This window comes from Aquila chrysaetos, chromosome 14, assembly GCF_900496995.4.
Source record: "Aquila chrysaetos chrysaetos chromosome 14, bAquChr1.4, whole genome shotgun sequence".
NCBI classification, from domain to species: domain Eukaryota; kingdom Metazoa; phylum Chordata; class Aves; order Accipitriformes; family Accipitridae; genus Aquila; species Aquila chrysaetos.
This window is the reverse complement of record NC_044017.1, coordinates 29,594,641-29,609,602: the sequence shown is the minus strand read 5'-3', so window position 1 is coordinate 29,609,602 and position 14,962 is coordinate 29,594,641. Positions and strand designations below refer to the sequence as shown.

General features: G+C 40.7%; 1 protein-coding gene across 9 annotated transcripts in view; it reads left to right on the top strand.

Moving 5' to 3' along the window:
• ENOX1 (ecto-NOX disulfide-thiol exchanger 1) overlaps positions 1-10,631 on the top strand; it is a 361,993-nt gene extending 351,362 nt beyond the window's left edge. For all 9 annotated transcript variants that reach the window (XM_030036520.2, XM_030036518.2, XM_030036519.2 and 6 more), the window contains 3 exons: positions 3,270-3,372; positions 6,375-6,460; positions 9,677-10,631. In XM_030036520.2, coding sequence (XP_029892380.1) covers positions 3,270-3,372; positions 6,375-6,460; positions 9,677-9,808 — 321 coding nt within the window. In that variant the 3' untranslated portion in view covers positions 9,809-10,631. The remainder of the gene's footprint in view (positions 1-3,269; positions 3,373-6,374; positions 6,461-9,676) is intronic.
• Positions 10,632-14,962: the final 4,331 nt, after the last annotated feature.

Here is a 14,962-nt window from a genome sequence, read left to right as displayed (position 1 = left end):
ACCTGACATAATTTGTGAATAATGAATAGGGCCAGGTCCCTAATGATCTCCAGGTGTGATTTAACCTGGATTAAGCCTTCCAAATACTGTACTTAGCTCTTGCAAGGTCATTTCACTTCTAATAAGTACTGGTTTGCACATGCTCAGCTGTGTTCTTGTCCTTTAATGCAGTAACTGACAGATGGTAGCCAAATATTCCTTTTATAATGAAACCTGCTGAAGGAGACTGCTTAGGGCCTCAGCAAATTTAATTTGCCAAATAAAGGATGGTCTCCAGGAAAGAAAGGAAATACTGTAATGTAGTATATATTAAATAATTTTCCTCAAGCATCTGGTGATCAGTAGCTTTTTCTCATGTCAGAGAGGTGACCTAACTGTTTGTTCCCAATTAGTTGTTGCCTCATTCACCTTTGTGCTCTTAAAAGTCTTGTTTCTGTGGGTTGGCATGAATAGTGCCTCTAAAAAAGTGCAAATTTACTGCATGAGGATTTGTTGTAGAGGCTTCATAGGTACCAGATTTGTATCTGCAGTGTGTAGTCAGATATTTAAGGTTTTCATATACACTATAATTAGCCTGGTTTCTGTGTGAATTTCACACTCATTTTTTAGACACAATTATGCTCATTTCTCTTAAATCACTATTAATTCTTAGCAGCATTGCTACCAAGTCCTTTATGTGACCATGCACAGCCTGGATTTTCTCTGTGCAAGCTTATTGTGGCAGCTGAATACATCAGAGTTGTCTAATTTATCATCTTCTGTGAGGCAGGTAGCTTTGGATGGCAGAAACCTCTCCTTTTCAAACCTCCAGGAACCTGCAAACTTCTTCTAAAGCCAGTCGTTTGCTGAGTAGCTATCTTTGCCACTCTTAGTTTCCTCAGGCTCCCCCATAACCAATTTTTTATTCTTTTATCCTCCGTACCAACACACAGTTAAGGAAGACTTGATGCGACTTCCTTTAGCATCCATTTACACTGTCCTATAAATCATACAAAATGTTCTGCACAGGCTCAAATCTAGGCATTAAATGAGAATCCATCTGTTCGTTGCTCCCAATGGGAATATAGTTTCTTTCTCTGCATCACTGCTTGACAAAACTTCTAATCCCATCTGAAACTGCTAGTGTGTTGTGTTTGGGGCCTGTTGTATCAAATACACATCTCTCCGCTCTCTCCTTCCCCTCTTAGGAATTGTTATTTTTAGACTGCTTTTCTATCTCTGATGGAGTCAAAAATTACATCTTAACCTATACAAGCTCTGGTGACATATGCTGCTCTCCTCTTCTGATGCAGTATCATGAAATCTGTCATCCAGCTCTGTTCTTCCGATCTGTAACCCCCTTGTCATTACTGCCCTCATGGAGAAATTAATGCGAACACTTCTTTTATCTCTGTTTCTTGCCTGGATTTTCTTTCACTGCTCTTGGATGTCATGGCCAGCAGTAGATGAGTATTTGCATTAGCCTTTGGCTCTATCAGGAGGGGAATCAACAGTACTGGACAATTTAAGGCATACTCCTGCTGCTATAATGTGCCCTGTGTATCACAACACTACAGGAGTGTTAGTATCAAGGTGATGTAGCTGCCAGAGCGCTCAGGCACACCATTATTTTAAGAGGGGATCACTGCAACTCTTGAACTGCAGACTCCCTCCTACCTGTAGGCGTCTAAATCCGTGCTGTAAGTTTCCCTTTGCAGCCAATGGGGAATATAAAATAGGAAGGTCCAATTTACTTCAGCCTAAAGTAAATAACTGAAATACTCGACTAAAAAATTACTTCATTTCACAACACAAGGGAACATTTGAACCCATGATGCATCTGAGCCATCAGGCACAGCGTATCGGGCAGCTGCTCCTTGGAGCCAGCCTCTGAAGAGCACAGAGTACATGACTGGGGGTTTTTGTGTTGGTTGTTTGGGTTTTTTTAAATTGAGAATGAGGAAGTGCCTGACTCTTTTTACCAGTCTCACAGATTGCGAAGCCTTTAGTCATGTATGGAGGCACATTTGACATATTTTGGAGGTTTTGCCTTTTTTGGCATGGATTATTCACACCTTCAGAAATGCCCTAGAGCGACCCAAGCCCAGCGTCTCTCTTTTATTGCCAAAAATGCTTGCCAAGAGTTTTGGAGCAAGGCACCACCCTGAATGCACGTTCTAGATGGGCCACATCATTACACCGAATAGCCCGAATTTGCTTGCATTTAAGGCAGCCCAGTCCCGTGCAACCTCCAGCTGCTTACCTTGACTCCCCCACCCAGAGCAAAAGCACCATTCCTGAACAGTCCCACCTCACGCCACCATATCTCCAGCCCCGTGCTCTCTGCCTCTGAGGTTTTGCATGGAACTGCTGAGCATTTCACAGAGCAGATGCAGCAGCGTGAGTCACCGCCTCGCCAAGGAACGAGTTCCTGCATATCAGTTGCTCCATGGAAACAGCCCATGTACATGCTTGAATATTGTGCAATGCACTTTGAGGCCACTTACATGCCTCTGAAATAGAGATAATTTGTTTACTTCACATATACCCAGGAGAAGAGCAATCTGTGTCACACAACTGCCTGGGTACTTCTGATGGAGCATCTAACGTGAGAGCTTGGCTGAGATTTGGATGGTTCGGCCCACCTAGCTGCAGAAAAAGGGGCTTAAAGCAGGAGCCTTGACTTGTTTGCCCTTAAGGCTGGCTCTCTTTCAGCCCACAAAACAAGGTAACTTTATGCAAACCACCTGTTAGGAATGGTCCCTGAAATGTGCCGACCCCCAAAACGTGCCTGGGAATTGTTTGGGACAGGGGCCAACACCGTGCCAGGCACTGGCCAAAGAGTATAACAGGGTAGATGATTGTGCTCTAGTAGCTAGAAACATTGCTAGTGACTGTTGAATTTACTCTTATAGCTGTAGCTGAATGTTTCCATCCATGTTCCCTAGAGGCGGTCTTTGTTTACAGCTTTAATAGCTAAAAAACGTGAGTTTTCTGACCATCCCCACACTTTATGGCACATCTTTCAAGCTGTTATAATGAAGAAGCACTAGAAAAAAGTTACTACTTACTCCACAAGCAAAATTTCTCTTCTTGGCAGCTCTCGGCATAAAGGTACTTCAAAAACTGTCTTAATACTCTGCAAACAAATCAATTATTTATAATTGTCTTGTCTTTAGATGTGAATTAAAGTAATGATTTTTTTTATAGAGTTGAAAGGAAGCAGACAGCTTTAATTGAAGTAAATGAAATCTACATGACCACCTGTTGTTTTTTTTTTAACTGTATAGGAAATCAATGTATTGACAGTAGCATTGGTCAACCAAGACAGAGAAAAAAATTCAGAGAAACGAAGCCCGGGTCTAAAATCAGAGAAGGAGGCACTATTAATAGGTAAGATAACCCCAAAGAAGATTTTTGAGAACAAAATGCCTTTTAACAAGTTTTTGTTTTGCATATATGTTTACATGCATCTTTGTGCTAATAGAAGTAAAAAAAAAAAAAAGATATTTATTATTTTTCATCTGTATTCATAATGGCTTTTAGTAAGAGAAATCCTAAAATACAAGTGAACTTTTCCTTTCTGACAAATTCTGCAGAGTTTAATGAAAGGATTTCAGGTATGAAGAAAATTGCAGGATCTGCATTTAGACTTGGAACATGAATGTATGAAGACTTTATTTACATCAAGATTTAGCAGGCTAGAATTGTGTAACTTGTTATCCGATTATTAGACAAAATGGTGAAGGAGAAAGGGGTGGAAATAATATTAGCAAACTACCAAGCAAAAAATGTGTATACTGGATGTATTAAGCAAGCCAGATTTATGCTTTTGACATTAGGTGAGGGAATTAGCAATATGAATATTTATAAAGAATACCACAAGGACTGTCGTATCCTTTACCTAGAATAAAATCTTTAAAATAAACTCTTAAAGAGTGCCTAAAAGCTAAAGCTTATAGACAGCGGGCCAGCTAACTGGTTCCCAGCATTTAGCCACGCAGAAATGCTGGCTGTCCCCACGCTACCCTTGGAGGGAACATGCCCCATTTATATCCAGGCATGTTTTGCATTTTCGTTTCAGTGGGGCAGGTTTTCATGGAGCCCAAATGTCCAGGGTCCAAAGTGTTCCCTATGGCATGGTTGCCATTCACAGGGACGCTGACCTGAAAGACCAGGTTTCATTTCTTTGGTTTGGTCTTTTCACAAAATCAGCGGTATCCCGGTAGGTGATAGTTCTACAACTACCTTAATTTGTTTAAATGCAACTCATTTGCATCTGCTAAGCACCAGGAAAGTTGCTGGTTTATTGCTGGGGCACGGATTCAGACAGTTCAGACCAAAAAGGTCATTTAAAAGTGAAGAATGTATTTAAATGTTTAAAGGGCTTAGTACACAAACTTCCTGTAACTGGTGAGATGTGGAACAGTGGGATGTACAGAAATGTATAAATTGATTTGATTTTGCTTGTTACAATAAAATTTGGAACTTTTAATTGCAATGGACAGTATTTGATCTGTTCAAAGATAACCTCTGTGAGAAGGGTAGCAAGGATAGATTTTAACAACAGAATAACAAACTTTTTTTTCTAGGTCACTCGTTATTTGACTGTAACAAGTGGTGGCAGTGTCCCAAAGTGGGTCCCACCCACCAGCTGTCCAGTGGCACACTCAGATAAACAGTGTAATCTCAGTCCAGATATCACTGGTCATAATACCCACACAACTGGCTCATCGTTACAGTTCAAAGGGAAAAGATTACTCAAGATGGATTTCATGTTACCTCTTCCTCTGAGGCATGTTCAGGTGTGGCAAGGGAAAAAAGGGCCTTGCTTCCATCCATTCACTAAGTTTGTCTGTATTTTACACAATTCAATACTGTCTTAGAGGAAAAGAGCATAAAATAAAAAAAAAAATACTAAAAAGTTATCGTGGAACTCCAGTCAATAACTACAAAATATTTTCAAATGGCTTTTTATTTACATTATATGAAAGAGCTAGCTTTGAACATCCTTAATTGAAAAGCCTTGGGAACAAACACAGCAAATGCAATGCCACTGGTAAAATGTGATTTGAATACAAATTGGATTTCCAGTCAACCCATCCAAGTGTGATGGTCTTGGCTTTTGCTTCAGGAGCTCTTCTCTGTGTGCTTATGGTCACGCACAGCACAAAGGTGGCAACTGCTGCTAGGACTCGCCGTAATATTAAATTAAGTACGCGCCCCTCCCTTTGCAGGATCAGAAGTTTGTAAATGCTATTGGAAAAATGAGGGAGGAAAAAAGGTGTTCTTTGCAAAGCCAATCTAAACTGAGTTAAATTTTACTTATCATTTTCAACCATGGCCAGTATTTGGGGAAAAATGAAATCCAAGATTATCCTAATTCATTCAGCATCAAGAAAGCAGTATGGCCTGCAGTACACAAGATACAGTGACCCATTTTTGTCATTTGTAAGCATTTTTAATCCTGGTGTTTATGCTTTAAATATAAGGAACTTCCCCTAGGGTGGTTCAGCTAAGAAACCCATCCAAACAGAGTTGAAAATATTTTCTCTGATTCTTACAGTTCAACTCTCCCCAAACAGTAAGTAACACACATGCCATTTTGTGTTTTCACTGTTTGTTTAGAAGAGGAGAAATTGGATAGTTCTTTTAATAGCAATTCTGATGCCCCAAATCTTGTATTTTCTGGTCATCATTATTATGCTGTCACTTGATTTTCACTGCAGAAAAAATCTCTAGACTTAGATCCTGACTCTTCCTAAGCCACTTTTATTCCCACACCTTTTACAACGATCCTGTAAATAACAAGGAAGATAGACAGAACTGGCTCTCTTTTAAGAGAAAGTAAATAAGTAAATATGTCATAAAGGATTTGTGTTTTCTTCAGCAGCAGTTAGGGGTAATACGGATTAAACACTTTTCATAACCAGCATCAGCGTAATTACTAGAAAAAATTGAGGGAGTGAGGTTTCTGACACAATTATATGAAACGTTTTCACAACAGAGCATCCAGTGAAGGGGAAAAAAGCAATAATTTTACCATTACAATATCCACAATTTTATATTGGTAAATCAAGCATAAAATTGGTAGTTGAAATGCTTCCAGCAAGTCTTTGTTTAGAAATTCCTTTATTCATCAGTATATTATCTTGGTCACTTACTTGCTAACTGCTGTCATTCCTGAAGATGAGCTATTGTGTTTACCATGTTATCATGACTGTATTAAAAATGTGCCATTTTGTTATGTTTATTGGGTTGTGTAAGAAAAATAAGAATCATAATTCATACTGAAAAACCTGCAAGAACAGACTATTCAGAATTATTTTGCTTATTTTAATGATATATTGTCTGAGGTAATTTCAATACTTTGTGTGCATTTGTTTTTAATACAGGTATCATATCCACATTTCTTCACGTCCACCCTTTTGGAGCCAATATAGAATATCTTTGGTCTTATATGCAGCAGTTGGACTCTAGGGTAAAAAAATTTAATCAAAATCTGTTTTCTCTATAGAAATATTGTATTATTCTTTACTGCAGGTTAAACTCTTCGTGCGTTTCCATTAGAAAGATAATGGGATATGGGGCTTGGGGGTTTGCAGTCTTTATTCATTCGCAAATTACAATGCACGTGCTTGCGTTGAGGTCTTTGCCTCGCGCTGCTTAGCTATTCTTTGTGACAAAGAAGAGCAGAGCTTTAAATGGCAAAAACTAGCAGCTGGTTATATGATACATGATCCTGAAATACAGCTGAGGAGAAAGAAAGCAGAACAAGACGCAGGTGTAGCCATGGCCATGAAACTGTGCAGAGTTTTAGGAGAGATTCCTTATTCTTCTAAAAGTTGTTAGTCATAGGTCACACTGAACATGAACTTTCACGAACACGTGAATGGACCATGAAGCATGCCCTTCGTCTCCACGTGGAAGCGGAGAGGGCCTCGTAAAGGAACTGGTTGACCCTACTGCTAAATTCAGAGAAGGCGTTCCCAACACGAAAGAGAGGCCAACACGCTAGAGTGTGCAAAATGTTTTTTAACGCATCCATTCGTACAGTCCATAGCCAATACGTACCTGTAGGATAAGATTCTTTGACTTACTCTTAAATATCTACTGTAGGATGAAATGAAATCAAGCCCCGAAAGGGCCTATACCTCTCCACTGAATATTAAGCAAGTCAAGGGTGAGAAGCTCAGCTGTGAAATAGCCACCTTTGGTCAGATGAATTCTACTCTCAGTGCTAAACAACGGCTCTGCAGAATGCTAGACTGCATGAAATACTTAGCAGATGCATGGGTCACGCTATGGTTAGCCACAGCTCTGATCCACATCTGGCAATCCTTCCTCTGGACACGGGGTTGATGGTGCTTGCCCAGATCTTCTTGCAACACAGAGTCGGGATGTAGCAATGGTGTGCACTTGGACTCGGAATCTGAGTGGTACTCCTTGTGTGGTGGTCGTTAGACGCAAATCCTTCGATCCTGGTAATACTTTGCTCCTGAACACTCCCTCCAGCTGTGCCACCCGTAACCAAGATGACCTTCCAGCTGCTTTGATGGGCTGCTTCATGCCTCTGGAGGATCCTTCCTCTGTTTCTATGAAAAAGTGTATAGCTAAAAGCAGAGGAGATCCTGAGCTAGAAGCCCACTGGAAATAAGACAGGTTGCACGGATGAGTGAGGAAGGACGATGAAGTTCTTAGGCACCATCTTCAGGCCACAGCAGCTCAGATTTCCTAGTGCTTTACAGTCCACTGCTACCCACAAGGAAAAGGAAGTAAGGGATAAGGGTGGTAGACAGAGGTGAGAAACGAGTGAATTTCGATATTTTTTTTTTAAATCTGATTTTATCAAGACCTGATACATCCAGAGCTTCACACCTACAACCAATCCTCTTCTGCTTCTCTAGTCCCTGCCTCTGCCGCATGTACCCCTTCCTTCATCTTGTCCCCAGTTCCTGCAGCACCCAGTCTGCCCAATCTCCTCAGTCATCTTTCAAGTCCTTCCTTAATACAGCGTTTGGCTAAGGTTCAACTGCTTTTTCCCCTGGCTGACCCCTCCAGCTCTGTATCTCTTGAGTGACAACAGCAATCATTTAAAAAAAACCGCTCCTTGCACTCCAGCCCTGCTGCTCATGGCTTCTGCCCACTGAGCTCTTCAACTTTCTTCACTGCTGCGGTCCCTTCTTGTGCACGTCTGTGGGCTCTGTCCTTGAATTTTTACTCACGTGAGTAACGTTTTGGCTTCTGTGAGGCTGTCGGGATCAAACCCTTAACTTGCCAACACAGCCTTCGTGGAAGGAGCGTTGTCTCCATCTCTCCGAGATGCCAACGTATCAGCCCCTGCAGCTACCACTGGACCTACCTGCTGCATAATGAACGCGAGCTGCAAAATTTGACCTCGCTGGTTTATTTTGGAAGTAACTGCTTGTAGCAACAAATTACTTTTTAATAGCGCAATCCAGAGATGCAATCTCAGAGATGAATTTCAATTACTTTCCATGGTTAGCCTGTCATTCCTCACCTGAGCAGGAATGATAAGGTCAGCACACCCATGCGGGCTGAGGGCTCAGTGTAGAGCTCGGATGCATTACCCAAAGGTAACCAGCTATCCGTTACTGCCATGAGACTATGTAAAAGATGGACCTGATTACTCTGGGGCTTTAGACTGCCTCCAACACTGATTTTCGGCGCCACCTTTAACAAATCATTTAATCTTTCTGCTGCGCTAGCCTCTTCAGGAAAATAAGAGGTGACAGATATTTTCTCACCTCCCTTGGGTGGAACGAGGTATAATTAGCATAGTTTATGTTTATGTACTGTTTTAAAAAGAAAACTTTTCACCAGGGAAGGTTCTTACTAATACAAATAAGCAGAAATATCACCATTGCCAGAGAAGCCTGTCAAAACATGGAGATAGCTGTGGATAACAGGCAGCGCCCATAAATTTCTTTACTGTTCCTTTCATGACCATCACTTTCGAAGAAGTAGCAGTAGGATAAAATGGTTCATTTTCCATGATGCTTCATTTCTTGACTTTCTTACTGATTATACCAGAAAGGCTGCCTTTGTGAAAGTGTTTTCTGCAATGAGAGCATCTTTCCCATTAGGAAGGTGACCAGTCATTAAGTTTCAAAACCATAAAAACATCCTGAGCAATGCCAAGTCAGCAACTTTACTGCTTAGTTATCTGGAGCTGCTGAACTGGGCCAAACTGGGAGAAGATGGCCCCGTGGATAGTCAGCCCTAAGTAACAAAAGTAAGCTGATTAAAAATAAAGTTAGATTTTTTGCAAGAGAAAAACTGGTGATGCTGGGAGAAGGATTCAAGAGCTCATGGGATGAGAAGGAAGAATAAGGTCCCATTTGCTTCCTCCTACTCACAAGTATACCTGCAATGGTAGTTCTTAGATGGACTTCGTACCGCACTGCGTGGCAGCAGCCCCGACATAGCAGTTGTCGTTCTTTTAGTGTGATGCCACTTACAAAATCAGAATCATTCCTGCAAGGAATCTGCACTTGCTTTGGAGTCTGGAAATTCATGTCAGGCTAAGGTTAAAAAAAAAGTAATGGTTGGTTGTTTTCGTTTGGCCTGTATTCCCCCACCGTCAGCCCCCACCCTTATTTCTATTCTCCGTATTTCCTCTTTCCAATCTACAGGGCAGCTTTCTTACTTTAATTTTACCTTTTTTCTTTCTCAGATCTCTGCAAATGAGATAGAAATGCTTTTGATGAGACTGCCACGCATGTTTAAACAAGAATTCACTGGTGTAGGAGCAACACTGGAAAAGAGGTGGAAGTTTTGTGCCTTTGAAGGAATTAAAACTATCTGACTGTGACAAGTAATGAAGCTATGCAGAAGAAGAATTCCTAGAGCATGGCAGGGTTATAAAGTATTAAAGTAAGAAATGTGGGTTTGGGCACATAGTAGTATGTTTTCAAAGTTATCCAAGCCTAATTTTAGTTACATTTGTGACGTTCTCTTGTGAGTGGAAATGTAGTTGTGCACCAGTTCCTAAAATAAAATAAAACTTAAAAAAAAAATTTCAAAATGTGACAGATCTGTTTCCTATGAAAACTGAAGAAAGATACCACAGTCATAATGATTTCAAAATACTACATGTCCTACATCTAAGAAAAGCTCATTGAGCAAACAGTTAAGGAGAAAGATTGCCCGGTTATGGTCGCTAAGCTACAGCGATGTATATGTAATATGTAGTAAAACTCATTAAGTTTCGTTATTGAAAGTTCTTTCTGTTTAGTAAGAAAATTGAGTAATTTTGCAGTGAGGAAAAGCATACCAAAAGAAAACTTGAAGATGTGTCTGAAGTTATTGTATTTTGTAAATTAAGTTATATGCTGTACCAGGGATTTTTGCCTTATTGAAAGAGGCCTGAAAATGTGATTGGAGTCCTCAAGAATGCTTTATCAAGAATATTATTTTTCTAATGTAACTATTCTCCATTACAAGTTCTTTTAACATGGATTGCATATCAATTTTCATAAACGTGTAAATAAGGAGGAAACCAGTGTTACTGTATTGTATTTGGTATGTAACATTCAGGTTTATGCATCAAAATAAATATTCAGTTGCATTACTGTTACAAATTTTATAGCAGATATATTAATTTTTATCAATAAATATGACTTCTACCATATTGTTTGTACAAGTTTTTCTTCTGATGTTTTTGAATTTTTATCAGTCCAGCAAGAGTCTTCCGGCACTTCTCTTTCCCCTACCTAAACTATTTATTGCAGATAACTTGGTTACATTAATTAGGAATCGAAAAAGAGCTTGCAATATTGGCTATGATTGGTAGAGGAAGTACCAGCCTGGACCTTTGTTTAGCTGAACAGAGTTAATTTGTTTTTTTCAGACAAGCAGCCAGGCTAAAAATGAACACCTTCAAATTTCTTATTTTCAGTGTTGTGTTGGGTAGTCACGATGCATCCAATTAGTTACTCCTTCTAAGTCTCAGCTAATCCTTCTGCCCTTTGGCCAGCCAAAGAAAGGAATAACTCACTTTTGGTGGTGTCCCTTAAGTAGGGACATCGATGTAAATTACCGTTTAGGATTTACTGTCAAACACAGAGTACTCCAGCACTCCTGTAAGAGCCAGTGAAAGCTGAAGAAGCATGTCTAGCAGCCAACGCGGGACAGTATGGAAGGCATCGCTCCTCCCGGAGCCCTAATTTAAAGAACCGCATCGGTACAGCATTTAGCATGGTGCCGGATAAGAAACAGCAGCCCCCTCCAAGTCACACCTCTGTGCAGGCAGAGGAGCCAGCCAACAGAGAGCTGGCCCTATAAAGTGGGGCACCAACAACAGGATATATGGCAAATTGCAACAGATGCAGAGAGTATCCAGATACATGTCAGAGTGATGTTTCACTCAGGTTCTTCAATAAACAGCAATTAGTGTCAAATGCAATTAGTAATGAAGGAACTCGCCTACATGGCTGTTAGTGATTACTGCTTTAGGAGCTATTTTTCTTCTGGCATCTACCTGGAATATAGAAATATTAAATGAAATGTTTATTGTGTACAAAAGGGAAAAAGAAAGAGGCTTAGCAGGTCTATTATGGGAGAAAATTATGCTTTCAGCCAGTACACACAAAAATTGTTTTAAAGAACATACATCTCTATTATGGTTGCTACAGAACCTGTATTAAGGTAAGTTACTCGGGTGAAACTAGTAATTAAAGGCCAGTTATGTTAATGAAAATTAACTAGTTTAATCCAAATAACAAGTCTTTCTTCTCTTGTGATCTTATGAATAATTCAGGGAAAAATGTGTTAGGTCTGACAGCTCTTATTTAAGTACTGTAACATAAATGTGTATGGATGGCACTTAGGCTGGGGAAAAGAGATGTGAGAAAACTTTCACCTCAGCTTTCTTCATGCCATACTTATTCATTATATTCTGTCCTCCCTATTCTCTTGTGTCCTCCTTTTTTTCCCTTTAGCTCATCTCTCCCACAAAAAAACTCCAATCCCAGATAGCCACAAAACATCTTAAAACTGACAGGATGTTCTAACCTAATCACCATATCTGTTCTGTGTGTATTTTCCTTTTTCCTTCCTAGGTATTTTATGTCTGTCTAGACCATAAGTGCTGTAGGAGAGTGACTTTTTAGTCCTTGTGTACTACCAGCTAAAAGGGAACCTCCTTCACTGGCCTTTAGATACCACCATAGAAGGTCTAAACTTTAAGTATAAATAGCACGTAGGCATCCTACAATATTGTAACATATCAGTTGAGACCTTGAAACTCAGGGGCATCCTCATGAAGATCAGGTTGGGCCCCAGAACTGGCTTTAACGTTGTGTGCTCTGTGGCTTTGGGGGAAGCTGGATTAAAATGCTCAACTCCATCATTTAGCTGCTGAAATGTCCTTATGATGACCTTTGGGGGATCCAGCTGGGGATCCTGAAGTGATACAATGGGATGAATATCAAGGAAGCCACCTTCGAAGGACATCTAGCCTGGACATTAGGAACCATTTCTATACCGAGAGAGTGGTCAAACATGGGAACAGGCTTCCTAGGGAGGTGGTCGATGCCCCAAGCCTGTCAGTGTTTAAGAGGCATTTGGACAATGCCCTTAACAACGTGCTTTAACTTGGTCAGCCTGGAAATGGTCAGGCAGTTGGACTAGATCATCATTATAGGTCCCTTCCAAGTGAAATAGTCTATAGTCTATTTTATCTCTTGCAGATATGTTACTGATATATGAAGAAGACAGTGATGTTCTGCAAGCCAACATTAAATTCTGGCAAAGCCAGCTTGTCTGAGCAGTAGTGTCAGTCAATCTGTTGTCATCATAGCCCAGAAAGATGTACTCCATATGAAGCGTATCACTGGAGGATGGCTGTAAACCCCTGGAGCCATGGCTGGCGGTGACAGTGCTTTCCTTAGCACTGTTGGGCATTGCAGCAAAGCAACTTGTGAAAATGGGATGAGGTGATGCCACTTAGCTCTGATAAAAGAAGAAGCCAGTATGGTGGAAAAGAAGACTAGCTTTTCTCTATGTCACTTTATCCTGATGACTGGAACGGAGGCTTGGTCAGCTGCAGCAGCAGTCAGCGTGCTCTCCCCCAGAAAAAAGAAGTTGTTGAGGTGGCCAAGTAGTGCTTAGTGAAATGAGGCAGTGCAAGACCTAAAGCAAGTTTCTCCAGCTGAGTCAGGTTGAAGAAGGATGCACGTTTGGCAAAGACTCAAAGCCATTTAGGGTTAGCAGGATCCTCACAACGGTAGTGGGAAAGAAAACAAGGGAAGGGAAGGCCAAAGAGATGGCACATCATCAAGCTAACCACGAGCTCAAGAGGTGAGACTGTGCAATAGCCTGGCATGCAACTTGCAAGTTATGGCAGAAAGTTGTAGCAGTGTCCCCTCTTCTCAAACAGGGACTAGTGGAGCAGGAGAAGATTTGGTTTCTAACTGCCCAGACACACTGAGAGTATTTTGCAGGGAGCTGTAAGCTCAGTTGGCCTGAACTGTTCTCCCAGGAGAGCTTTTTAGCTCATCCTTGGCTTTGAATTGTCTTGGAGTGGTGGCAGGGTTGACTTTGATGGGTTCAGAGGGTCAGCCTCTTACTGCACTGCATTTGATTCCCACTTGAAGGCTTAAGAGTTACACTGTGCAAAACCTCTTGGACAAAAGTGCATTTCACCCTGCACATTCAAGTGAGATGAGTGTAACCTCTCTGTTAAACTGCATTTTATGCCCACAAGAGATAGCAATGTTTGATGAAGACTGCATTATCCCCATTACTAAAAAAGAAATTTCTAATATCTCCTTGTGCTATTGCACATAGTGGAGTCTAATTGTTTATTGAAGTGTGCGTGTTTCGGGCAAAACTTGCATGTTCATGACTGCCAGAGAATCACATTCACTTAAGGAACAGCTATACTGAGATTTAGAGAAAATCCGGTATCAAGCTATGCTACATTTAGCCACATATCATGTACAGTAAATGCTGTGGAATCTAAAGCTAGAAAATTTGTCATAAGAGCATTCTGGGTGGTTTGTTTAAGTCAAAATTCTGGTCTTGCAAGCATTGTTTTATTTAAAATCAGAATGGCTTTGACAGTCAGTGTTAGTATGACAAAAATGTTCTGCGCTGATATGAGTTGATTTGGGGAAGAGGAAAAGGGAAAGGAATTGGTTGGTTTGGGAGATGATACATTCTTTTTGTGCCTCCAGTACCAGTCGTAGCTAGGTCTGATACAGGACTGATGTCCACTTTGTCCACTCAACAAATGCACCTCAGAGTTCAGCATTTGAAGGGTGAGGCTTTTATCATCTTTTTCCCGTGAAAGGGTACAAGTTGTCCCTTGACTTGTCACGCTGGTTAGTTACCCTGATAAGATCTGCAGCTCTTTTACCCTAACTTTTCCCTCAAAAAGAAAATAGAAACAGCAGCAAATGCCTTCCTGGTCTGTTCTACAGTTAATGTCCTCTGGAAGCAACTGCTGAGATGCTCAGGAAAAAAATCCTCCTACGTTTATTGGCATTAAGTGCCTATAAAGCAGGACATGATCTGGATTTCTTCCTTCTTCCAGACTCTCCAAGAGCACAGTCAGTGTGACTGCTTGGACTGCAAAGGGTGACTATTTACTTACTGAGTTAAAACTGAGTGTTTCAAAAACAAGTCAGTCAACTGAAAAAGCAGCCGAATCAGGAAATTATGCTTACAAGGTACAGATCTCCTGACTACATAAACCCATTACATTGAATACGTGGAAATTTTAATTTGTAAACAAAATCAAATGGATTTGCTCAGGAGAACCTTTGATTAAGTGTTTTGCCTCACACTGGATAATAAACATGGTGCCTGTTCAGACTTAATGGGCTGACTCCAATGTCATACTCCCTCTCAATAGGGATATTTGGGGGGCAGCAAGAGGAAAAAAATGTGTGTTCCTTTAAACCTAGCAGAGAGCACTCCTGCAATCCTACCACAGCCATATTATAACCGTTTGCTC